This window comes from Danio rerio, chromosome 4, assembly GCF_052040795.2.
Source record: "Danio rerio strain M-AB ecotype USA chromosome 4, GRCz13ab, whole genome shotgun sequence".
NCBI classification, from domain to species: Eukaryota; Metazoa; Chordata; class Actinopteri; order Cypriniformes; family Danionidae; genus Danio; species Danio rerio.
Window position 1 is genome coordinate 15,542,448 of NC_141024.2, and position 27,553 is coordinate 15,570,000.

At 35.1% G+C, this 27,553-nt stretch overlaps 3 protein-coding genes across 4 annotated transcripts in view; 2 read left to right on the top strand and 1 right to left on the bottom strand.

Moving 5' to 3' along the window:
- Positions 1-28: 28 nt before the first annotated feature.
- klhdc10 (kelch domain containing 10) lies at positions 29-12,991 on the bottom strand. 2 transcript variants are annotated; one of them, XM_087246276.1, is made up of 10 exons: positions 12,699-12,970; positions 8,126-8,218; positions 5,676-5,897; positions 4,373-4,527; positions 4,107-4,255; positions 3,843-3,927; positions 3,403-3,469; positions 3,261-3,308; positions 3,040-3,179; positions 29-2,652 (listed from the first exon to the last, which is right to left on the bottom strand). In XM_087246276.1, exons 1-10 carry the CDS (start codon positions 12,802-12,804, stop codon positions 2,443-2,445), a joined length of 1,275 nt encoding a protein of 424 aa, XP_087102402.1. In that variant the 5' UTR covers positions 12,805-12,970; the 3' UTR covers positions 29-2,442.
- A 2,329-nt stretch (positions 12,992-15,320) lies between these two features.
- Positions 15,321-19,927, top strand: zc3hc1 (zinc finger, C3HC-type containing 1). Its single transcript, NM_001077378.2, has 10 exons — positions 15,321-15,490; positions 16,453-16,555; positions 16,793-16,943; positions 17,023-17,106; positions 17,180-17,307; positions 17,385-17,533; positions 17,629-17,881; positions 18,306-18,497; positions 18,903-19,115; positions 19,203-19,927. The coding sequence occupies exons 1-10, from the start codon at positions 15,357-15,359 to the stop codon at positions 19,272-19,274; spliced, it is 1,479 nt and encodes a 492-aa protein (NP_001070846.2). The 5' UTR covers positions 15,321-15,356; the 3' UTR covers positions 19,275-19,927.
- A 449-nt stretch (positions 19,928-20,376) lies between these two features.
- Positions 20,377-27,553, top strand: part of ube2h (ubiquitin-conjugating enzyme E2H (UBC8 homolog, yeast)) — a 48,678-nt gene continuing 41,501 nt past the window's right edge. Inside the window, 1 exon segment of the mRNA NM_201489.1 lies at positions 20,377-20,548. Coding sequence (NP_958897.1) covers positions 20,496-20,548 — 53 coding nt within the window. The 5' untranslated portion in view covers positions 20,377-20,495.

The window sequence follows — 27,553 nt, forward strand, 5'->3', positions numbered from 1 at the left end:
TGATTTAATCCAAGTTAGAACGCATCCACCAGTTTGAACAAGTTTATTAATTCCTCAACAATAAAACACAAAACTGATACACGAGTTACAGGTAACCAATGAGAGAGTACCTTCAACATTTGCTGCACAACGGAGGCATTGAAATCCAGCTCGTCTCAAAAAATAAAAAAAAAATAAAAATGAAGAGACTCCTGTCGCACCATGCAGACCCAAAAAAAATCCCACTGTGCTGTTAAAAATCCTGGAAATATCCGGAGTTGGTCTGCGCATCACCATTCAGTCCTGATCCATGCAAACAGAAATCCAGTCATGCAAAAATAAACCCATTATTTTTTGGAGGATATATATGTAACTTACATCCAGAGGAAAGCTATTTTGATGATAAATCTAATAGGGATGCAGAGGGTGGAAATAATAGCAATTATGAAACACTTTTATTCCACTACATCAATTGCTGGTGCCTAATTAAGGTAGTCAAATGGCCACAGTTTCAAAGAAAAAGGCAAAAAGCATGAACTCTGAACTCGAGATGCTGTATTTGGCATCATATTAATCGGTCAGCATAGTAAAGAGATGCTCGGCTACATTATTGCTAAATGACTTGACTGTACTGATCCACACAAGGCTGAAAATGTGGGCATTGTGCTGACCAAATACAAATTATTCTAAGACTTTAGTTTTAATTGTAAATGTATCAAGTGCTGGATGAAAATGTATGTATTAGAAGATCATTTTGAATTGCGTAATAATTGTAAAGTGCTTTTAGCAAGGCTTTGTCTCACGGTTACGTTTAGCACATTATCATATCTTGTTTGGAAAAGGCACTGGATCAATTAAATGAGTTGGCTGAAATGTCAATTTAAACATTTGCATGAGGGATAGATGGTTTAAGGAGGAAGAAAAATAAGTGTTTTATTTCAATAAAAGCGTTAAAAGTAAACTTAAGGAGCACCTTGTTCACAGTGATGGTTTACAAAACCAGGTGAAACATGGGAACAGCTTTGCTATGACTGTACAGCTTTGCTGAAACATTACTTGGTCTGGTGTTTGTGCCTTAAGTGCAGATCTGAGCAACAGCATCCAACCGAAAACTCCCACACTCCCAGTGAAGAAAAGGAAAACAAATAAATAAATCACTTTGTTAAAACATTCCATCTTTTCAACACTGTTTTGCACCATTTGAAGTAAAATCTTTAAAGACATAGTTTAAGAAAATCATTGAAATTTGCTGGTAACTTAGTCATACTCTAGCCATCCAAAATGTAGTCATTTTTATTTATTTGTTTATTGAATATTAATCATCTTTTGTGATTCAAAATGCTTTGAGAGTCAATTTTCTTAACGCATCTAGGCATAACAAATGACCTGGGCGCCTAATGATACATCAAACTGTCATGAAGTAAACTGAAGAAAGTTTGTGCCAGAAACTGAATTGTATATGTGGATATGATATTAACTTTAATTTAAAACCTTCCACACTCGCAAATAAATGTACACGAGCTGTCACTGGGGCAGTACCTTTTTATAAGATACATATCTGTACGCAAACAGTCCCCAATGCTACCTAGGAGGTGCATATTAGTACCCAAACATACCTAAAAAGTACCTGTGGGGTACCATTATGTATCCTTCAGGTACAAATATGTACATTGAAAAGGCACTGCCCTAGTGACAGCTCCTGTACCTTCATTTCTGAAAGTGTGTGAAGAATCAGACTTCAATGAGTTTTGTTTTGGCTATGTGGGTTTTTAGAACAATTCAATTCCATTTTATGACCAACGAAAGCCACAGTTTTAGATAAAATAGTCTTTAATGTTCTATTGAAGATTAAAACGAGTAAATAAAAACCAACTACATCTTGGATAACGTGCGTGAGGGTGAACACATTTCCAGCACATCTTCATATTTGCTTAATCCATTTAAATTCCAGGCGTTAATAATTCTGAACAGCAGTTCTCCGAACAGTTGCCTGTAAACTTTTCTTAAATATTCATGCTGCGAATGTGGTGATTCCTAAAACTTAAATAAGTCTTTGACAGAAGAGGACACATAATTAAGATACATCAGTAAAAACAACCCCCAAATCATCACTGAAGGCCAATAAATAATATTACAATCTCAGCAAAGCAAAAAAAAAACAACAACACACATTTCAGGTCACTGACCCATAGTGTTGGAATCCTCTCTCTGGTGGCTGTTTAGTTTTGCAAATCATTAAAAGGTGCAAACGCAAAACAAAAAAAGGCATCCTACAGTTTTTGGTTTTAAGGCGAGACGTGTCCTTAAGTCGATCCGGTTGTTTCCATCCACATTTTGGCTTGAAGTGCCGTCGTCCTGCCAATGCTCGGCTTCGAAAAACAAAACTTTAAAGTTAAATTAAAAAAATGTACACATGTAGTAGGTACACAATCGGTCTCTCTTGCACTTGCAGCTGCCGCCTGTTTATTTTAAGCGTTCAATGAGTTCCTGGGTGAGGCCCAAGTTTAGCAGCTGTATGGGGGTGAGTTGGGCCAGGTGAGGGAAGGCTTTGAGCAGACGCTCCCAGCACAGCTCCAGCAGGCTGGGCACCACCAGCCAGATCTTAAACAATGAACCAGTCCGCTTATTCTCGTGGATGTTTACCACGCCGCCGTGGATGTACATGCAACCGGCCTGAGACACAAGACAAACTACATTTTAAACTCGTAAATAAATGCATTTTAAATGGTGCTATGAATGAACTTAAAGTAAAATAAAAACATAATGAAAATGCACAAAAACTAGCAGCATAGTATGAACTGAAAATATTAATGTACTAATTTAATTATAAAAAAGTCAAAAACTAATAAAAAGTTCTTTAAATATTTATATTTTACTATATTTAAAGAAATGAAAGCTATAATTACTTTAAAATCATAAATACTTTAAAAAAACTGAAATAAAATTATTCATGTATGAATAAAAAAAATCTAAATGTATTAAAATGTAAAAAAAAATGATGATGATGATGATAAAAATAATAATATAATAATAATAATGTAGTATTATGCATGTACTGACCGGGGTAACAGCAGCACAGTGGAAGTACGCAGGTTCAGGCATCACTGCTGGGAGTTTATGCCACTGGAACGTCTGCAGGTTGACTTTCCACAGGTCGTCCAGGATTACTTCACCATTATACCCTCCACATATAAATACATCTGCCACAAACAGCGACCAAAGATTGAGCTCTGCAAACCATGTGATGGCAAGCGTGCAAATCTTTCACAATATCAACTTACCATTTTTAATCTGCACACAACTATGACACCTCCGAGGCGCCGGGTATCCTGAAGAAAGAATAAGATTACACTGAATAAGCAAATAAACCAAATTATCGGATGTCAAAAAGCTTAAAACAACAACAAAAAATGTATTATTTACCTATTCTTTCATGAGGCTTTGTTGTGATTTCCTCCCAGGAATTTGTTTCAAGATTATATGCGTGTATCTGAGACAAACAATTGGGACATATGACAATTTAAGTAGCATTTATATAAAGGTGTCTTAATATTGCATGAGCAAGACCCATATAGCAAATAGAAGCAGTATATAAACTGAAAAGTAAGCAAAAAATAAATAAAAAGACACTTTTTAAAGTATGATACAGCTAAATAAATATAAAAAATATACTTTTTTATAAAATTTAAATGTAAAAAATTAAATACTCGCATAATGAAGTTTGAAAACAAACAAAAAGAGAAAAGTCAAATTAATATAAACCATTAATATGTATTTAAATAAATACAACCTAAATAATTTCACAACAACAAATAATGAGCATGCCATAAATAATTATTGAATATTCTTGCCAACATTTGTACCTTGTCTAATGGGTAAGAAGTCCAGGAAGTTCCTCCTCCTAGAATATATATCCTCTGTCCATCATGAGCAATCTCATGCCTGTATCTAGTGGAAACAAATTTACCAGGATGTTGACCATATGCACTTATAGACTGACATTTTACTTAGTAGAGGCATGCACACATGGATTAAAGTAATCATTTCAAATATATTATACTTCCCCAAAAATCTTCCTTAATGATTAAACCCAATTGAACCCCAAAGGAATGGTCAAAGTCGCCTACCGTTCCTCAGGCAGGTCATCTGGAGGGTTGTTTGGCTTCAAGTGGATCCACTCACGTGTTGTCAGGTCCAGTCTATGGAGATCTGTGCTGTAAATATAGCCTGTTGTGCCTCCAAAGACATATAGAAAGCCACTGATTATGGCCATCGCCTGTAACAACAAATAGAAATCACACTTAATAATCAAGAATGTAACATGTTTCTTAAGAGACAGTTGTTGTGGTTATTATTGGGTTATATTACATAAATTTCTTAAGGGTTTTTGTACCTGTCCATATATTCGATTGGGTTTTTTGCCCCTGCAGTTGAGGAGGGACCATCGTTTGTATTTAACATTGCAGACGTGAACGTCATTTCCATTGTTTTCCCCAAATGGGATTCCGGTCCCGCCGAATACAAGCAGGTTGTTTCCGTGCAAAACAGCTGTGTGCCATACAAATATGATGGTTAAGAGAAGTAAAAGGTTTTTAAAAATACCTGTCTTGCCAGCGGGCTATTAGCACGTTCTAAACAACAAAACTAACTGCATACAGAACAACCAACAAACCAAATCTGCCACCAAAGAAAATCAAAATCAAATCCAACCCAAAACAAACTAAAATTATCCAGTAAAACATAAATAAATAAATAAAAAATAAGACAAAAACCACAAAAAAAAAACAAAAAAAAACCGCCCAAAACCAACACAAAACCCCACACGTTCACAACAGCAAAAACTTAATAAAGCAGATACAGGGTTTCTGCAGGTTAAATCGAGTCAGACTTTTTAAAACAGTTATGAATTAATTTTAGACTTATACAGGGCTAAACACTAATGACTATTTCTAATGACTCGGGTGCCACAAAAATAAATAAATAAATAAACAGGTAATTTTTTCTAAGCTACATATTTTAATGTGTCAAAACAAGAAAAATCTAGTTGTATATTACTAATACACTTACTTAATACACTATATTAATAATACACTTTTTTCAACATAATATATATATTTTTTAATGACAAGTTTAACATTGCTAAAAGTATATTTATTATGAAGACAATGACAATAAAAAAATCACTATATAAAGATACCAAACCAAACAAAAAGATACAAACAAACAAGAACAAAACTTAAAAACGAAAACTAACTAAATTATAAAGGAAACAAATATAAACATGGAAGTAAATGCCCGGAAACAAAAATAATAAAAGAAAACACAAAACAGGCAAACATTTACCAACCAAAGAAGAAAAAAAAAACTACACAAAACAAGAAAACCGCAAACAGAAAAAACAAAAAACTCAAGACGAAACCCAAACAAACGATCACTATATAAAGATATCAAAAAGGACAAAAAGATACAAACAAACAAGAACCAAGCTTAAAAACAAAAACAACCTGAAAACTAACTAAATTACAAATACAAACACAAAAGCAACTGTCCTAAAACAAATACACAAAACAAATGCGAACCAAATTAGGACAAACGACACACAAAGACACTATATAAAAGATACCAAACAAAACAAGAAAATACAAACAAACAAGAACAAAACTTAAAAACAAAAACACACAAAAAAAATATATTACCTGACATCGAAGCCAGTTCGGTGGGCATGAAGCCCTCGGTGCGGATCTGTTGCCATGTCCCTGTGGCGAAGTGAAACCTCCACAACTCCCTGAACAGTGGGTAATCCTCGTTTTCGGAGCCGCCAGATTCATCATAGTCGGGGTTGTAGCCTCCAAACACATAAAGGTTGGTGTTGTCAGCCACACATCGATGGCCGCTCCGGGCCGGAGGAGCTCTGTGACCTACAGAGACAGACATCAGGCAAAAGATGAAGAGACAATACACAGATAAACAGTTAGACAGCTCATTAGAGCCCACGATGATGGGTCCTCACAGAGATAAATCACTCCTTTGAAGACCGAAGTTAAGGAAAAACAAGCTGTTCACTGCTAGTCTGGAACTGAACTGTAAAGGCAAGAGATTATACAATGTCAAACAGCTCCAGTGGACAGTTCTGGAAAGAAGATTCACGAGTTGGTTCTTTATAAAATGACCTGTGAAATGAACATTTTTAGTTCAAGCTCCATTCGAAGCATTATGACACAAACCATGTTTATGCATACTTAAGGCTACAAGCAAATACAGAGTAAACTTCATGATCTCCAACCAGATTTATTACTTTAGAATTTGACTATGGACATATGTGGAAAGTAATTGAGTTCAAGAGTCCGGATTAGCCTTGGATGGAACAACTACATGAGTGACTTCAAATACAATATAATTCAAACACCAAAAAGCGTGAGTACAGGTAAGAGCGAACAAAACACAAGTGTAACTCAATGAATTAACAACAGCTAGTTAAAAACCCTTGTAAGTCTTCCTTTCTTGCCCAAGCCTGTTTTATTAAATAGAATCTAAATCACATCTCTACTAAACACAATGAACAGCATCTTAGCTAAAACCACTAAATTACAAAACAATAATATAAAATAACAATATAAAATATTTGTATCATTAATTAATACTAATATATTGCAAGTATTAAAGGGAAACATATTTGTATGTATTAAATTAATAAAATAAATATGTGCTTTTAGTAATAATAATAATAATTATATATATATATATATATATATATATATATATATATATATATATATATATATATAAAATTTATTTTAATACATTTCCTAATGAAATAATAATAGAAATATTTCTTATTAAAATGTGTACAATTTTAATTATACTATAAATGCATTATATAATTTAGATTTGATATTACATATTTAAATAAAACTATATATTTTAGGGCTGCACGATATTGGAAAAATCAGACATTGCAATATTTTGTTTTGCTGCATATATATATTACAATATGAAAACAATTTCACCAGGTTGAATAGCTTTATTTGTGAAAAATCATTAATTTAGATTGCTTGGGTGTATTTTGTAAGGATGTTAATCATGTATAAAAATAAAAATTGTGAGAATAATTACAATGGAGCAAAAATAAATAAAAAATATGAATAAAAAGTTCTTTACGTTTTTCCGGCGAGTCAAACAGTATTTAAAATGCAAAAATATAGTAATGTAAAAGAACACTGTAAAGTCTTTATTGTATTAATAAATCAGTACATTTTCTTCATTAAAAGTTGCAAATGTCTTACGTTATTATGGCCAAATGCTTTACACTTTCTTGAAGTGCCTTTAAAACACATGCAAATGAGACAGTTTTACTCTGTTATCGTTATACGTTGCAATGACTCCACAAATCACATGTATACTCAATTGTTAATAGACTATAATCCCAACTTAACACTGCATATCTTGCGATGTGACTTCTGCAGACACACACATTGCAATATCGATGCTGAATTTATATATTGTGCAGCCCTAATATAATAATAAAAAAAAAACACCAAGCAAAAAAGCTAAATTACAATTTATTTATTTCTAATATCAGCATACAAATCATTGCTAACGCAACATCCGACTCTCTAAAAAATTAATGACGTACACTTTCCGCAGGTCACCAAATCTATGACAGCATGTGCAAGCCAGCAGCCTCACCCTTGCAAATTCCTGCCAATAAATTTGCCTGGAAACCTGGACGCTGCACCTGAGCAAAAGCATCGCTGGGATGAGGTACACACAGACAGGAGGAAACTTAAATTATACAACAATAAAATAAAAAAAACGAACACAAATCAATATAAAACAATAACTACAGGATCAATACACATACCTAACTCTCAACCAGACGACGCTTCTTTTTATTCTTTTTATATTTTTTTAACACGCAAGCCATCCTGCCCCAGCTTCGCCCCCAATAAAAGCTTAGCAGAAAGAGACCTGGCACATAAAAGCGATGTTGTTTTTTTATTATTACTATTATTGTTTTCTTAACACCACAGTGAAGAGCAGTTTTGAAGAGAGGGACAGCATGGGGAAGGCCTCCAGATTTGTTATGTGGGTTTCCTTTTTTTTTTTTTTTAAGTTCATTTAAAGGCGATCATCGCCTATTACCCACCTTCTCTTAAAAACCTGTTAGGGATCCGCAGACTGGGGCTGGGATGGCCGAAGATTCTTCGAGCTTGTAGCCAGCTAACTCTCTTCTTAGAGCCTGTTACCACAATTACCGCAGTCAGACAGAACAACAAAATAACAACAACAAAAAAGGACAATGGCAAGACGAACAGAAAAACACACAAAACACCCTGCCCATCACTCGAGGGCTCAACAAATGGCTTTTGCACTGTCACACATACCAAGATTGAAGCAATTAACATGAATATATCTGGACCACAAAGCAGCATGAAGATCCTTTGGTCCATAACCAAGAGAATCATAAAAACACATGTACAACTGCAGTCTTGAAGTGATGACAAGGGAACAGCGGTGCTGAAACAAACCGCAGATATTGGAATTTGGCACTGTTGTTGTATGTCAGACAAGAAAGGGGGGTTAATAATCCAAACAATAAATATGTGTTACAATTTTTAATGTACATTATAAATGTATTCTATTAAATTATTTCAATTCAACTGCGTAGGCCTGTCACAATAATCAATATATCGACTTATCGCACAACACATGGCGTTACGTTTGATGTTTTCTTTGTCTATTTTTTTTTTCACCCTCCTCTCCGTTTGCTCAGCCCTTAGGTTTCTTATTGGTTTACCATTCTGTCCATCATCATTAGGACGGTGTCTGTTACACCAATATCCGGACGCGGCGCAAGGATTTAAAGCCCCGACAGACCAGTGTGTGGTGTGCGCTCTGCCTCGGCGTACCATTGGTGCAGCACGCAATTTGTTTGTGCAATGCTTCGTCTATTCAGTGATTTATTATCTCAGTTTACTGTGGTAATTCGAGGTTGCTTGTTCAACTTCGATGGCTTTAAGTAACATAATGTGATGGTTGTTGTGTGATTCTAAACTAAGCTTTGACGGACTTATCCGGTTTGTTTAAGTTTAGATTGATGTTTTGTTAGATTAGTTTAAGTGTTTTGCCACCTGTGTACTTTGAGTTTTGTAGTTTAATTAGTTTAGTTCAGGTGTTATATATATCACCCATTAGGCATGGGACGATAATTGTTTAAAGGTTTACCGCGGTTTGGAAAAGTCAAAAGTTTTAAAATCTTTCTGCACTACCGTTCCTAAGGTATGTGTACAATTTATTGACATTTTTTGTTTTGTTTTTTAGGACAGCAGTATCTTCAGCAGAAAATATTGTAAAAAAATCTGTTTTTGAAACAATCGAAGACAGCAGAAGTCAATAATTAATTTTATTCTGACATGTTTGCTCTTTCAAAATATGTTTAATGTTTCTCAGAATAAATATATTGTGTTTAAAGGGGGAAAAGGTTTTTGTTTTTTACCAAGACATTTAAAAACAGAATGAATATTAAAGCAGTAATAATAATACTGTGATACCATGATATTTTTATCCAAGGTTATCATATCGTCAGAATCTTATATTGGCCCATGCCAACCACACATAATAACCAATTCTAGCAACATTTCAGCTGATTGCACAACATCCCCATCTCTATTAAAAGTGTCAGTGTCAGGACGGTTAAAAAAAAAAAAAAAAACGCTAGAGTATTTACTTGGGTGTCTGACAACTGAAAGCAGATCTGGTAGCAGATATCGCAGCCTCTGTTACATTTTACCCAACACTTTTTTTTTATTAGCATTTATTATTATTATTATTTATTAGTTTAGGATATACGCTTTCACATTCTTATTCCAATGCCTTATTATTAAATTGTTAAATTGACTATTATTAGATCAAATATTCTTAAGAATTAGTATGTTCCCTTTGGAAGAGTGTACTTGCATTATAATATTATATTGTCATTCTGGCATTTTATAATGAGTGGCATAAAATGGTCTTATAATAACAATAATATCTTTTATCGCAATAGATTTTGGTGCAATATATTTTACAAACAAAAAAGATATCAAGGCAAGCCTACTACGGAGCAAAAAGTAATGACTATTACACTTTTTTAACATTGTTTAAAGTTACTACATACAGTAGGTCATTTATTTGGTGTAGCAACGGTTTACACACCAAAAGTTCTTAAATTCATCAAGTATCATTTGATGATGACATATTAAAAGACTATTTAAGGATCACCCCAAATTACAAAGTACTACCTGCAAGTTAAAATTTGTATACTTTTGATTAGAAAGACTATTATTCAATCTACTAAAGCAGCAAGATGCATTTAACTGCTTAAAATTGGTGCCACTAAACAATTAACCATAACTATGTTTAGTGAATGACTGTATTTAATATACACACACAGCCACCCATACCTGTATAGAAATTGTTTATTTATATTTAATTTATATAAATATAACAGAATTATCAATAAATATTAGCATTTAAAAGTAAATACATGTGAGCTTGCATTTATATATGCATAAACATTTATAGTGCATGAACAAATATTATGTAAAAATACAGACTTTTGCATGCGATTAGTCACAATAATTCAATTGAAAGCCTTTTTAAAATGCAATTAAATTGTGATCACTAATTCTTATAAATTAAAAAACAATAAAGGTAAGCCAAGTTGATCTCAAACTATGCGCTGATTTAGGCTTTTTATTTTTATCACTATCTCCTGTATGAAAGTAATCCAATGGCAATCCCTAATTTTACCAAATAATTGACAGAATTTGACAACTGAACTGAAACTTTTTTTCATTTACTGTACTATTAACCTATAACTTCAGCTATGTTAAACTTCTGACAATCTACATAGCGAAAGACGCTATAGATAAAAATAGATATAGAAATGTAATTATACGGATATTGCATATATTCACATTGTTATCATTATGTCAGTCAAATAGTTCAGAACTTAATATGATTTATTTAAAGATTTAGAAATTGGTGTTTTTACAGTTGGTTTTTACTAATTATATTACTTTTCCAGGCCTGCATGTTAGTGCACACACACACACACACACACACACACACAAATAATACAACCCTTGATATTTACAGCTTTTCCAAGCCCACTGGAATTCTGTTTAATATACAGTGTTGAAATGTCTGGACTCTGGATTCACTGTTTGGAAACAATTGGAAACACTGATAACTGGTATGCATACGTTTGACAGAGCACATTGCTATGCATTCTCAAAAATATCAAAAACAATAAATAAATAAAGAATAATCATAAAATAAAAACAAATTAAAACGGATGACAATGACAGCATGAGTCACTTCTGCACCAAAAAAAGCAGGTCACATGACTTGATTGAAGGTTTTTAAAGATTGCCATATGCAAACTTGCAAAGGGGGCTACGCTGTCAGCAGAACCACTATCTAAATACACCTTTAGAACATCCTTTGTGTACCATTTAACTCACTGAATCCTTCATAATTCTAGATGCCTGCGTAACAATGCATTTATTAGATTCGCTATATATTCTTCACCAAGTTTAACATCAGTTAATCACTCCTCGTATATAAACAGGAAGGAGGATGCAGATGGCTAGAGCTGCAGGCTATTCGATGGGTGGCGTGAATATCATTAAATGTCACACTGCAAAAATGCTGCATTACACTACATCCGCCTGAAACGATCATGATGGTTTGAGTCTTAATGCTGAAAGAGTTTTGAAAAGGCAACTCATAGGGGTGTTTGAGTAAAACCAGACTGCATGACAGAGCTGACTTTTATTTACTTATGGAGTTGTATTTACCCATGTGCTGATCTGTGGCACTATTTAACAATCCAAACACATGGCCATATGAAATATATCTCTAAACTATAAACATTAACACTGGACTTGATGTAATTCTGTGTAATCTCGGTTACATTTATTGTTTTACTGGTGGTTTGCATCTAGAATCACTTAAAATGTACAACATTTAGACATTTGCATTTAATCTAGAAATAAATATTTTGGTTATACATTTATTTATCTAATGCTCATTACAACAAGATCGTAAACAAGTTTGTTCTTTCAGACCTGAAACAAAATATTGGAATACGTGGAATTAAAAGGTGAAAGTTTAAAAACTAGCAATTGTTAGATGCATATTAATTTTTATATTAGCCACATATGCACTTTAAAAATATTGCAGTCTATAATATCATATTTCAACAGATATGATTGTAGCAAAACATGCCTTCAGTTATGGAGATCATTAATAAACTTCAATTAAATCCACTAATAACACTTTGAAATATTGATATCACCTCGTTTACGTCCAAAAATGAGTCTTGACAGCTGTGGCTAAAATGCAAATGAAGTTGTCAAGCTAGCCATGTTTAACGCAAATTTGGTGACACTAAAGCCACCATCAAATAATGACCATAAAGTACGAGTTTAAGCAAAATATTAAATGTAATAAATATAATAATTGCAGATGCGAACTGGACAAGTTTTGTTTTCAAAACAAAGCCATTGACGTTAGCGACCAGGCTAATGCTAGATGCTAGGCAGCGCGAGAGAGGTGCAATAATAAACAACGTGTGCTTAATTTTCTCATAAATATCACACAAAAAGCGATTGCTGTGAAAGAAAGTATTGATTTTGTGCTTATTTCAAGCTGTTAACGAAGTCCTCACTGACCTGCGGCTCTTAGCGGAGGCCTTCCAGACAGCCGCTCAAACTGATTGAGTCTGTCCGGGCTGTGGGCTCCTTCTGCGCCAAACATCCTATAGATAATATTGGACATCGCTCCAGAAATCACGCTGAAATCCTCCACCTACACGCAATGGCAAACTGCAGGGCTTCCTTCAACAGACACAGGCGAAGCGCAGGGCATAACTCAGCCCATTCTCCCCGGAACGAGACGCTGCAATGAAATAAATGGACCTGGCCGGGTCTCCTGAAATGAACGTGAAGGCAGAAACGCTGCTGGAAAAAAAATTACCTCCAAGATGGCCACATAAAAAACAAGCTATGAAAATAATCAGAACATAACTAGTTGTTTTTTTACACCTGTCAAAATAAAAGTCTATGTAATAAACGCCAAACATTATGAAGGCAAACATCTACATGCTTTCTTTTGTTATCTCTGAAGATAGTTCTTTGTCATATGTCAATAGAGTAACATATCAAATGCCACAAACTAACAAATTTTAATAGTTTATTAATTATTAATTCATTAATTTTCTTTTCGGCTTATTCCCTTTATTAATCAGTGGTTGCCACAGCAGAATGAACCACCACTTATTATTCACTAAATCAGAAAAAAATGGACTTTCAATAGTTTGGAAATATATTTATGCATATAATATTTTATATATGGTCCAAAATGCATAAAAATCGAAAGAATAAACTTTTACAAATCTTAATTATGATGTAATTTTAGTTAAAAATTTATTTTGACAGTCCATCTGTGTCCAAATGTGTCCAATATAAAACAACGTATGTATGGTACCAATATTTGATGAATGGCTTAAAAAGCTGCTAAATATAACCCAAATATAGAGATTATGATTTGTAATAAATAATAAGATTAATCTGTTCATGAAATCTTGGAAACCTTTACTAGCAACTGGGAATATCATCATGCACCCTGTCTATTATATATCTGTTTATCTTGAAAAGGTACTGTGTTGCATTATTTATGCCCTTTTTTCTGTGTGTCTTATTGTATAAAAAGTAATTTAGATTTTATTCTGTAAGTTATTGATTTCTGTAAACTACATTTCTTTTAAATTTAAAATTAATGCTATTATTGCTTTTATTAATTTTCAGACAACACAATACCAACGTTTTAACTTCAGAAGAGCTAAGAAAGCAATAACCTTAGTGGAAGAACATTTGGTATTATTCTGACCAAATTTAGTTTTATAAAAAGGAAAGAGAAAAAGACAGAAAAGGAGCCCAGAAAAAAAAATCAATAGATTTATAAATGTATTTATGAATAAAATATTTATGCAGATTAATGTATGATACACAATGCCTAAAATGGAAAGAAATAAAAAGAAACTAATTTAAAATTCTCAATTGTAATATTAAATTTGAATCTAAAAGTAATTTTTTGACAGTCCATCTCCCTGTCCAGATGTGTCCATGAAAACAATATATGGTACCAACATTAGATAAAGGGCTGGTAAACATAATCCAAATAGAGAGATTATGATTTGTAATAAATAATAAGATGAACCTGTTCATGAAAACTTGGAAACCAATTTGAAATATAATCATGCAAACTAACCCTCTCGACTATTATATTCATTCATTCATTTTCTATTCAGCTTATTCTCTTTATTAATCAGGGGTCGCCACAGTGACCTTCTTGCTGTGAAGCATTCATGCTATCCACTGCGCCACCATGCTGTCCCTCTATTATTATATATTTGTTTATATTCCAGTCTTGAAAAGTTACTATCCATTTTTTTTCTGTTTGTCTCATTGTATAAAAAGTCGTTTTAATTTTATTTTGTAAACTACAATTCTTCCAATTTTACAATAAAACTTTGGCATTTAGAGTTTTGATTTTCTAGAAAATAACAGAGAAGGTGCCCTGCATTTATTCGTTTTCAAATAACACAAATACCAAGGTTTTAACTTCAGAATAGTTAAGATATCAACAACCTTGGCTTAGTGGAATAACAGTTGTGATTCTGACCAAATGTCATTTTTTAAAAAGGAAAGAAAAAAAGCATTAATTTCCACATTTTTTAATTTACTAAATCAGAAAAATGTAAATTACTTATAATTAATTTACAAAAAAATAATGTAAATGTCAAAAATAATATTAAATTAATATTAATTTAGTTTTTCCTATATTACAAACAACTTTGTATGTCCAAAGTCTATTTCACAAATCTGAAATTTGGAGTAAACTTTTCATCTGATGTTGATAATTAATTTAAAGGGGCTTCTCAACAAACAATTCATACCCAGAGACTAAATAAAACTAGCTCCTAATATACAAGCTGTACAATTAGCTGATCAATATAGTTTGTGTTTATGTGTCTATAAATATTAACATAACTGGGATGAGAGAAGAGCATCAATAAGATTCCCCATCTAGTTGGGAAGAAAATGTCAAAATGTTAGTGTATGTACTCCAGAAACTATTTTATTTAAATGATTGCAATGCAGTGTTAGGCAGCCACTTTCATATAAATGTGAATTTGCACAAAATAATATTATTAAAAAGTTTATTAAACAGTTCCCACTGTGGATTTTTGCAATGGAGGGGCGGAACTGTGTAAAAAATGCTGATAGTTTATCTTTTGCTGCGGGAGGGTTTAGAGACAGACACCAAACATGGCGGCGCTTGGCAGCCGCGCAAATCGGCCAGAAAACGGCGAAAAACAAACCAAATCTCCTCTTGTATCGCCCTTGAAAGTGCGAGAACTTCTCAACGAAGGGGTCGCCTCGGAAGACAGCGTGTTAAACTGGTAAGAGTTCACCTGTAATGAGAAGGAAGTTGCAAAAAAAGTGTGAAAGTGCGAGAAGAATGGAGGAGAGGGGCGGTGAACAATCCAGCATAAAGATAAAGCATGAAGAAGTTTTTACTGAAAACCCTGGTGGAAAATGCCGGTAGCTGTTTTAGTACACAATAGATGACCCAAAATGGACATTGACTTGTTCAAACGACAATACCACAGTGAAAAATGGACAAATCAGCCTATGTCCTATTGGAAGCAAACACAATATCTATTTACCTGTCAACCTGTAGCTGGTAGAGAATCTCGGAACAACAGCAAACCATCTGGTTTTAATCCAAATGTCCCTGTTTAAATAAGTAAAACGGCTTGTATTGTTAGTTCATGCTGGTTGTATTAATGTAAAGGTGTTTGTTCTCGCCAAATGTATGCTAAGGTTTTCACATTCAGGGCTAAAAAGTTACTTTTATTTCTTTAACAGAACATCAACAAACTGTGTTTCATGGGGATTCATAAAATCCAAGCAGCTGACTCTTAAAATAAAACAATAGCAAGCAAAACAAATTATTATTTATGGCTTGTGGTGATACATTGAGGTCTTGTGAATCAAAACAGTTGGTCTGTGCAAAAAAAATAAACAGATGCACAATATTTGATATGAGATTTTTCATTGAAAGCTTGCATTTCAGACTGTCATGATCATTTATTGTTACTGAATTGAATGTAGTAATGAGGTCAAAATGATTGCACAGACCTCAAGTGTAGCCATGGCTATTCATTTTGTAATAGTGATTGGCATTTTATGAATCACCAAGGATCAAAGTTTCAGCTAAATATCTTAATGAGCTAATGAACCAAACTGAAGAAATAAAATCCACTATTTAAATCTTTTACTAAATTAACAGCAAAGATACATTTTTGGCTGCATTTATTCTTTCTTTTTTTAATGTGTCCATATTCTTTTCATATCTCAGTTCACAGCAGGATCCAAACACAGCATCTCCGAATGGCCTTGGAAAAGCTCCTTGCGAAGCAGCAAACAAAGAGGCTTTTTTCAACAGAGTGGAATCCTACTCGATATCCTTTTGGTTGCTTTGAAAATATTATGTTGTTGAAGCTGGATTTGAGAAACCAAAAACCAATCTGTGTTGCATATTAAATGAAATGCATGTTATAGATTAATTCTAATCTTGCCTGTTGGACTCTATTGATTACTCATTGATTTATTGTTAAACATGTTGCATCATACACTTAGCCACACAGACCTTCTGTTCCATTCTTTGTCTTTGCAAAATTCATCCTTAACAGAAGCACTGTCTGAAATGGGCTGGAAAGCCGAGTGTGCTTTCACCTCTGAGATGTGCTCGATACGGCTGGATCAATGTAGACTGTGACATGTTAAAGTGTTGTAGTTGCCAGGCTTTCCTCTGTGCATCAATCCAAGCAACCTTAGACTTCCAGAAATGTGAGTTTTGCTTATATTAATTCTAGAGCCATGTTCTGTATGCATGCATGCATTTATTTATTTGATTTTACTTTTTTAGATAAAGGACGGATTTCAGAGGTGCGCCAGCAGCTTCAAACGCAACATGAGAAGTTCTGTTCCTGGCCGGATTTTCCATGTCCAGGTATTTTGATAGAATCGGCAGCCTTCCTGTGTCTGCTGATCAGAAATCAATTAACATTGTTTGTTTTTTGCAGATCGCTTCTGGATGGTTCCTATTAATGAGCCTACAGTATTACTCGCTGCCTTTCTAGAGCGTTATAAGAGCGCTTGCCTACTTGAGCAGCAGCTGCCTGCTATGAAGCCCGAGCAACTCAAAGCCATGGTATGATATTTCAATTTTAACAGGATTTCTATGAATAACCCTTGTGCATCAGTAATTTTGGATTTGCTTTTCCTCAGACCTTGACTGAAGATATTATAAGTGTCCTCCTACAGCTGATTGAAGATGAGCAAGCAAAGCAAGGCAGTTCTCCTTCTAAGGTTTCATCGGATCCTCTGTCTGTACAGGTGGCAGCATGTATCTTAGCCCTTTGTGGTTGGGCAGCCAGGTAAAAGAAAAAAAAAAACCAACCAGTTACATTAGATAATTTTAGACATGGCAGACTTTTTATTCACTTAACGCTTTGGCTTTGTTTTCATGCAGCCCGTCGCTCCATGCTTTAAATCTGCCCATCCTCACTTGTTCATACTGCATGAGAAAAGTGGGAATGTGGAACTTCTATCAAATGGATACTGCTTTAGAGGCTGAAAACCCACCGCAGTCTCCAGCATCTTCTACTTCTGTGACTTCAACTCAAGGGATGAGTGGGGATAAGGGGACACCTACTTCACCATCCCAATCTCCCACACCATGTCGCATGAAGTTGCGTAGTCAAGACTCCACACGCTCTGAGCAGGTGAGGAACTTATGCAAGTAGTGCAAGTTCAAAGGGTTAGTTCACCCAAAAATGAACATTTACTCACCATCAAGTGGATCCAAATCTTTTTTTTATATATATCTTCTCTATTCTGTTGAACATTAAAGAAAATATTTTGAATAAAGCTGGGAACCTGTAACCGTTGACTTGCTAAGTAGGAAAACAAATATTATTTAGGTCAGTGTTTACAGGTTTTCAGCTTTCTATAAACTATCTTCTATTGTGTTCAACAAAAGAAGATACTCAAAGAGGTTTGGAACAAGTTGAGGGTGTGTAAATGATGACCAAACTCTAATTTTTGTATCAAGTACCCCTTTAACTGTCATATGAACGTAACTGGCAATGTATAATATATATCAGTCGCATCCTTTTAAGTTGTGCAAACATTGATGTGTGTAAATAGGCAGAGAGTACACCTCTACGCACAAGAAGCAGGGACTCCCCTACCCCACATGATGAGCATCCCAGCCCCCTGTCCAGGGGTAAGAGACCCATGACCCGCAGCAGGGGCCAGGGAGAGGGCCAGGGAACGGATGTGCCCTCTAGTCCACAGAGGAAGACAAAACGGCCACGTCTTTCCTCTGCCAGTGGCCCTGTAAGAATAATTTATTGTTTAAAGATGAGAAGTATTTTTGTTTTACCATTTTTCTTGGTCATTTGGTTCCTCAAAAAAAAAAAATAAATAAATAAATATATATATATATATATATATATATATATATATATATATATATATATATATATATATATATATATATATTTATTTTTTTTTTTTTTTTTTTTTTTTTACATAAAACAAGCAACTAAAATGCAATTTAGTGTAACAGTAGTTTATATAAGAATGTCTTAAGGCATGCAAGATACATTGATGGCATGTTAAGTGACTGCATGTAAGAATCACAGTGCAACCTTGAAATGCAATTTAATGTACAGTTGTACTCTTTTAGTCTTATTGTTTGCATAATAATGTTGTTATAAAATTCTAAAAACTTCCTTACAGGAAGGCCTGTTGCACAGAAATATGTTTGACCCAGTAGCCCAGCACAGGGACTGGTGTCCTTGGGTGAGTGTGGAAAAAGAGGAGGACAATCAGGACGCCTCTGAATTTGTTGGCTGTGAAGCAGAGCTCCCTCAACCAGGCTGGAAAGCAGTGCTTGCCCTGTTTTTATCCATGAAACAAAGCCTCAATCCAGTGGGAGCCAGTCCATCACAGGTGAACCATATTCAACATATCTGCATTTTGTTGAAATTATTAAACACTTTTCATTCCTGTGACACTCTGTTTTTACTTTTCATTCAGGGTCCTCATGACAAATCAAAAAGGGTATTTTCAATATTTCGACAGTGGCAGGTGTCATCCCCATCCCAGTAGTGTGTGTTGGACTGGGAAAGCCTGCTGATGTTAACCTAGTGGTACGCTGCTCTTTGTAATATTTACAGTAGTTTCATATCCGAGTGTTTCTTGATCATGTGAGTCTTGTTTACAGTAATGGGTTTGGTTGGGACGGTAAATCCACACGGATTGAGCTGGATTGTGCTGAAAGATCTCATTTTGGAGCAGAAAAGCCTGGCAGAGTTCTTCTAGAAATTGTAACTTAACCACACTGTTTTGAATTCTGGGTCTGTCTGTTCGGCCTTTGAGCAACAACAAACCAAAGCTCTTTACATCTCATGGACTGCCAAATAGTCCATTACCACCTTATTACACTGGACAACATGGTAGTTGGATCAAAAACTAACACTTTTCATATTATAGTATAGCTAAGGGGAACCAGTGTTTGCAGGCTTGTCTTTTTTTTGGCATTTTAAAGTAAGTATTCCATAAATGTGAATGGACGAACACTTTTATGTATAATTTATGACCTATCTTTTACGCATATACCAGCTGAAATAGATGCCACATTTAGAAAAGGAGTGCCAATTTTTTTGGTTTTGAGCAGCAAGTTCTTTCTCTAGTGTCCTGCATTGTGCATGCAAATATCTGCTTAAATCTAATAAAAATAATCCTTTTGCTGGTTTCCACCATGTACGTCTTGTCATACTTTTGTCTTAAAAGGATACACCAACTTAACATTTGACTGCTGTGGCTTTTACACACTTGTAAAATGCAGTGTTGTTATGTTACAAGAAAATTGTGTCTCATTATCAGTGTTGACCATCAAAACTGTAATAGCGTTTAAAGACAAGAAGTGTGTTGATTTAAAATACATCATAACAGAGGGGGTTTGACCACCATAGTTGTCTTTATAGCTAACTAAAAACTACCATTTTGAACGTACTACAAATTTGAGTCGTCCCCTTGTTTATGACACGTCCAAAACACCGCATAGGAGGAGGGGGACACCTTTCGTCGCGCAGACATGACGTCATCGGCGGAGGGATAGATAGCTGTGAGAGAGAGAGAGCAGTGCGGGCAGAGGACTACCAGTACTATCCGCTGCGGACAGAAAGTGGAGGGCGAAAAATAACTCTCCAAACGACAGCTTGCCGTATGCCAATGTTCAAAAATACTCAGTTTCGGTAGAGGCCAAGGGATCGAGAATCAGTCGCAGAAGATTTGAGCATCGGTCATCTGAAAGAGGAGTGTATAAAGATGTCGTCTCCAAGTCCGGGCAAAAGACGAATGGACACCGACGTGGTGAAACTGTATCCTTTAAAATATAAACAACACAATTACTGTAACGCTGTGGCCGTCAAATATGTCAGATATTCACCGAATCAGCCTTAAAATGCATCTCCTGCTGGTTTTAAACAATTATACGCGTCCGTCTGCTCAGAAAAACAGTTGTCAAAGCCAGTGTAATGGTTTGTTAGATGGTGATCAGCTTTTGACAACAAAAGTGTTTTGATGGTTGTCAGTGCGGCCAGCAACAAAGGCAAGAATAACTGAGGCTTATTTTGAAAATAACACAACTCAGCTAAAAAAATCAGATTTTTCTCGACGGGATTTGTTCGTTGTCAGTGTTGAAAGGGGGAAATGTTGCTCTGTGTCCTTTGAGTGTTTTGTCATCGCCTTTCTCTTCAAATCCATGCCAACGTTTGACATCCACAGGATTCAAGCACATATTTATATAGATACCAGTCGGATATATTTATTTATATGCTCTCTGACAAATCCAGACGTGTTTTTGACCAAAATGGTGATTGTTACTTTCCATTTGGCCTGCTAGCGAGCTAGCACAACCTCAGAAGCCAGTTATTTATTTATTTGTTGATTGTTTTTGTTGCTGTTTTATCATGAAAACGGACAATTATACGCATTTAAACATCGTCAATCGCTTGTTTATTTATAGTACACGAAAACAACGAGATATTCATGTGCAGTTTGTTTGTTTAGATGCAACGCTCTTTAAATAACAACAAATCTGAAATGCCAAACTTCAAACTCGGCGTCATTGTATAACCCTGTCTCAATGTGTTTTTCTCTCATATGGAGGATCCATCTTGCTTTGGCTTTTGTTAAGGTCTAATGTTCTCGTTTGAGGGTTACATGTTTTGACAGGAAATTTACCATATTTTTGTTCGCATTTTAAAGCTCTCGAGAACAAGGGAAGTTATGTTGTTGTTATATTGACTGGGTGCGGATGTTTGTCTCTGTCACCACTCCACAAGAATCCCTTTAGTTTACTTGACATAAATGACACACGCACCAAAAGTTTTGTAGAGTTGTTTTCGTCCGCTTTTGCTCAAGACAAGCCGTTTGGTATTATGCGTGCAACATGCCTTCATGCGCAGTGTGTGGTTTGGCTGTGCTGTCAGTGCGTTTTGTCATTGTTTTTGTCTATCTAAGCATCTAGAACACGCAGTTCCGTTGGCTTTTTAGACGTTGGGTTGATCATTTATGAAGTGCAGTTATGTCGAGTTTTTCAGAACAAAAGAAACCTGCAAAGATTTGTTTGCTTTACAGATCAGGAAAGTTTTCATGCTGTCGGGGCTTGCCATCTGTTTAGCTTGGGTCGTTTATGTGTGATTACGACGTGTGCGCATTAAAAAGTAACCCATGAAAGACTCTTTGGGATGTTGTAAAGTCCTGAAAGGATCTGGGAATGTCTCGTTATGTTTATGTCTCCAGCAGTAGGAACTAGCCGTATGATTGGCCACTCTGTTACTACCCGGAAACTGCAAGTAGGTGGGATTAAAGAGTTGAGTGACAGTATTTTTTCCTAGTTAAAGCTAGTGTATAATTTGTGCTCAGTTATTTAGATTTAAGCTATTCGCTTAGGTTTATTTCTTGAAAAATGAAAAAGTTTGAACAGGTCTGTTGTTCAAATTGTCAGGATATTTTTTCTGTTTTTAAACTTTTTTTTTTTGATCTTCAACAAGTAAAGAAAAATGTAGTTCAACAGCTGAGTATCTGGTGGAAAAACTACATTTCCCATAAATCTGTAGAAAGTGTTTACACAACATCATAATCACCTAAAATGGAACAACTTTGTGTGTGTTTGGCCATTCAGTTATATTCCGGTTGTAATTAGAGGCCTGGATATGCTTTTAAAAATACATACAGGTTTTTGTAAATGATGTTGATTTTATGCAAAAATGGTGACTTTGTGCCCATATTACATGTTCAGTCTAAAGGGTATATGCCGAGCTAGTGCTGTTCCCATGCTGATAAACTTCCGGTTACCTGTTATTGTTAGGTTTTTTTTCCATTTTAAATGATACCTTATACAGCATCGATGCTGTAATATAGTTAAAACACAATCAGTTAAATAGACTCTGGCATTCATTTAGTTGCTCAAGTGTAAAACGAGGTTAGCGCAGAAGCTCCATTGAATATACTGGGGTAATATAAATGCTCATATTTTAAAGACATGGCGGGGGAAAATGTAATTTAATGCAGTGCTTCTTGTACAATCTGAGACCCACTTTATATCGGATATCACTCAGCCCATGAAAATCGCTGATTTTTAAAAACAGACTTTAAACGCGCCGTTTTTGCAATGGCAAACAGTTCATCGGAAGGGCTTAACCCAGGTTAAAAGTCCTATTAGCATGCTTCGGCATATACCCTATTGACCTTATTCCTCGCGTATGAGCGGGCACAGCTATTTGAATCTCTTTAGATTGAGACTTCCAGTCTCATTCACTTACGTATATTTTTAGACGTTAAAAACAACTCGTTCTTAGTCGTCTCACACATGATTTTCGCCGCTGGTCTCTTCTCCCATTATCAATGGCAGGCAGAATCAGCTGCGTAAAGATGAATGTACTCCCTAAATTCTTATACCTTTTTCAGTGTATTCCAATTTTTATCCCAAAATCTTTTTTCGCTACATTAGATAGTTCTATCTCTCAATTTTTGTGGAATGGTAAGACCCCGAAGATTCGAAAGGACATTCTACAGAAACCTAAGGGCTTGGGTGGGATGGCCCTCCCTAATTTTTTGTCTTATTATTGGGCTGCGAACATACGATCCTTATTATATTGGAAAAATAAAAAAAATCTAGACGGTCCCCCAGCATGGTTAAATATTGAGAACGCCTCATGTAGATCTTCGGACTTAAAAGCTCTCCTCTGCTTTCCCATCACGCTATCTCCACTTAAATACACTGATAATATAATTGTGAAAAACAGTCTTAAAATTTGGATTCAGTTTTTACGTAACTTTGGCTTTCAATCTACCCCTTTAACCGCCCCAATACATCTAAACCCATTGTTTTCTCCATCTATATTGGATGGAGCATATGCCTCTTGGAAGAATCAAGGGATACTCTCAGTAGCAGATCTTTATATCGAAGGTGTTTTTGCCTCATTTGACCAACTGAATGCATTGTATAACATTCCGAGAAATCATTTTTTTAGATATTTACAAGTACGTGACTATGTTCGTAAACATTTCCCTGGTTTTCCCAATGTCCCTCAACTATCGAAGATCGACAATATTTTATGTCTTGAAGCAAGCAGTAAAGGCCTAATCTCTAAACTAATCAGTATTTTTGCAAATTTACAGTCTTTTCCAGGTGACAGTCTCCGCACCAGCTGGTCTGCGGACCTTAATATTGAAATAGATCAAGATACATGGGAGGCAGTTCTGGACAGGGTTCATTCTTCATCTATATGCGCACGTCACTGCCTCATTCAGTGTAAAGTGGTTCACAAAGTACACTGGTCGAAATGTAGGCTCGCACGGATCGACCCAACTATTGATCCAGAATGTGATAGGTGTCATTTGGGTTTAGGTACTTTAACCCATATGTTTTGGACATGCCCAGCTCTTTCCTCATTTTGGGGCTCAGTATTTCAGTCTCTTTCAGCCATTACTTCTATAGATATAACACCATCACCCATTATTGGCCTGTTTGGCGTGATGCCGGATAATTATGCATTACCCACTTACCTTTTAAACTTCATGGCCTTTCTTACTTTGCTTGCTAGGCGTGTCATTTTATTATACTGGAAGAACCCTCAGCCACCCTCGCATGTACGGTGGCTGAAAGATGTTTTGTATTTTGTAAAACTAGAGAAGATTAGATATTCCCTTCAAAGACCTAACAGAACATTTGCCAAAATTTGGGATGCCCTTTCTTTATATGTTAAAACTCTCCAGCTGGATCTAGACTGATCACCTCAACTTTTGATCACAATAGTACATCAGTTTGTAATCTTTCATCACTCGAAATGTAACATTTGAGATTACTGTATAAATGTAGACATCTGCCTCGCATTAATTGTTTATTTCATTTTATTATTATCTTCTTTTTTATTTTAATTTATTTATTCACTTTTTTTATCAATATGTTATTTGTATTTATATTTATACATTTTTTTCTATTATTATTTATGTGAGGGTTGTTTGATATGTTTGTAAAATGGAAAAATGTTAAATAAATCATAAAAAAAAAAAAAAAAAACAACTCGTTATGCTGCTTGTTGCACACTGATATTTTCTTATTATATTGTGCTTTGTATAGTCATGGAGCAAGTTGTTTGACTGTTTTCTGCTGTTTATTATTCCTAGTCATTTCTCCAATAGGCAGTTGAAGCGGAAGTTTATTGCAAAAACTAGCGCAGTTCCGTATTTTAGAATAAGGTCAATAGGCATGCATGAGTACTTGATGACAAAAACAACAATGGTGGGCAACAGGAACATATGTGCGCAGATTATTATTATTTTTCAGTTAATAAATTGAAATTGCCACCTACAGGCCTGTCATGCATAATACAGCAATGGTTGTCATTTTTGTTAACATATTATGCGAACATCGCTTGTTTTGACAGTCCCTTTGTGCAAAATCATTTACAGATTGCTACTTTGATGACCTTTTTGCCGCAGTGAACAACTGTAACAAAATCTTTCCTTTTCTTTTTTCCTCCTGCAAAAAACTTTTGTAGACGGCATATCTATAGGTCTGTCACAATAATCAATATATCGACTTAACACAGGGACATTTTTTAGTGATGCAATATATATCGTCCATACATTAAAAAAAACATCTCTGGCAACATTTTAGCTGATTGCACAACTTCTCTACCTCTATTGTAGGTATCAGTGTCAGGATAGTTAAAAAACGCTATAGTATTTACTATAAATTACTATAGTATATTTTTATGTGGGTGTCTGACAACTGACAGTAGATCTGGCAGCAGATACTGCAGCGTCTGTTACTTTTACCTTGCACGTTTTTGTTAACATTATTATTATTTATTTGTTTAGGATATAAATTTCACATTTTCATTGCAATGCCTAATTATTAAATTGTAAAAAGGGCTATAATACATTTTAGCATTATATAATGAATGTCATAAAAGAGTCTTAAAATAACAATGTCATTTATCACAATAAATTTTGGTGCAATATATCGTACAACACAAAATAGTTATCATTACAGGCCTACATGTCTACATATGTAATGTGGAAGGTATAAATCGATACTAATAAGGCAGCCGAATTATTGTGCATCACTATTAAATATGAATAGGAGTTATAAAAAGAAGTGGGCGAGCACTTGCGTCCCAAAGTGTAAGTTTGATTGTGTGGCCATCTATCAGCCGTTTACCTCTTTGGTGATGCTAGTGGTGCAGAGGTTAAAGGTGAATGTCTTTAATTGCTGAAAACAGCTGATGGCAGAGCCTACTTTATTATAGCCCTCTAAGCAGGTGGCAAACATGACCAGAAAGTTTCTTGATGAACTCATTGACAGTTGGACTGTGTCCATAGAGGAAAAACACTGCAATGATGTAATTTACCTTCCTGTTTTATTTTGGTCAGCTAGATCCCACGGACTATTCACCCATACTTAAAAAACAACATGACCACAGTAATTGCTCAGACTGTCCAGCCTAAATGATTTCCTGTAAACTGTGGTTTGTGTGCTATCCAAACATTGCTTTTCTTTTAAGGGATTTTAACACATTATTGGCTTAACCAGTCACTTTGAGGCGGGTCTAACTGTTAGGAAGTTTGGTGATGTTTGTCTTTAGAAATGATTTTTGATTGAGCTCAGTCATGTCAGGGCATATGCGCAGGATCTAGGAGAACTATAAAACAGTATGGTAGGAGTACTGTCACATTTATGTCATTGCAAAACACATGCAAAAGAAGCCCACCCTCCCCCAAAATACACAAAATTCCCCTAAGGGTGAGCCAACAGGTGTGTAACAACTGGGAACAGGTTTTCAAAGTGCCTCCTGTTGCTTGGAGTTCTGTAAGTTTTCTGCAATATCCTGAAATGCGTAAACCACCTTATGAAGGTCAACTGTTTAGAGAGAAAGTTGCTGTTATGATCGGACGCAGCAATCCACGCTCGCTAATTTGCTGCAGGCATCAGAGAGCTGCGGATCTGGAGCAAGCTCAACTGGGAATTCACGAAATGAATGTCAGAATGACCTCGCTGTGCGGAGCTTGCCTTAAGCACTTCCTAAGCTCGAGCGAGAGAGATGATGACCCGTCTTTGACATCAGCAGATACTTCTGAAACGTGCTCGAACAGGTCAGAGCTGCCTGTTAGCTTTGACGGGTCAACGTGGAATAGCGTAATGTCAATATGTTGTGTAACATCTGTTGCACTTCCCACTTAGCCTATCGCCGGTTCATTGAGAGATATAGGTCTTTTGAATTTGTTTATCTGGAACTCCTGATTTAATCAGCGCGGCTTGAACTCTTGTGCTTTCTCACATTGCCAAACCACGTCTTGATCTAATTAGTTCGAGCAACTGTAACTGAAGTTTCTGTGTCGTACTGATTTCTTTGTCTTTGAAATGCGTCAGCAGTTGGCAAGGTCAGTTTAACTAGCGAGTGTAACGCTTTGTCATAATGAAATCATCTCGAATTTTCAATGAGTCTGACACACCTCTAATCTGATTAACTTGTTGTGGATTCATCGAGGCAGTGTAGGCCTTTCATTTCAGCTTTTAGGAGAGTTTAGATTAAAGTGTTAATCATATTAATCATATTAAAGGGATTGTTTACTCATCATTTACTCCCACTCAAGCAATTCCAAATTCTTATGGCTTTCTTTTTTCTTTTAAACCCCCAAAAAAGATAAACATATATATATATATATATATATATATATATATATATATATATATATATATATATATATATATATATATATATATATATATATATATATATATATATAAAATCTTAATAGAAACTGTTAGCTATTATTTCCTCAATACTGTAGATGTCAATGGTATAAGTACA

Bases quoted from the DNA above. Each gene is read 5' to 3' on its own strand.
- klhdc10 (XM_087246276.1), bottom strand. From the start codon at position 12,804: ATGTCCAATATTATCTATAGGATGTTTGGCGCAGAAGGAGCCCACAGC. The intron at 8,219-12,698 runs GTCAGTGAGGAC...TTGTGGTAACAG, and splicing joins GCCTCCGCTAAGAGCCGCAG to GCTCTAAGAAGAGAGTTAGC. The intron at 3,180-3,260 runs GTAAGTTGATAT...TGTTTGTGGCAG, and splicing joins TTGTGTGCAGATTAAAAATG to ATGTATTTATATGTGGAGGG.
- zc3hc1 (NM_001077378.2), top strand. From the start codon at position 15,357: ATGGCGGCGCTTGGCAGCCGCGCAAATCGGCCAGAAAACGGCGAAAAA. The intron at 16,556-16,792 runs ATATCCTTTTGG...TAACAGAAGCAC, and splicing joins ACAGAGTGGAATCCTACTCG to TGTCTGAAATGGGCTGGAAA. The intron at 17,534-17,628 runs GTAAAAGAAAAA...GTTTTCATGCAG, and splicing joins CTTTGTGGTTGGGCAGCCAG to CCCGTCGCTCCATGCTTTAA.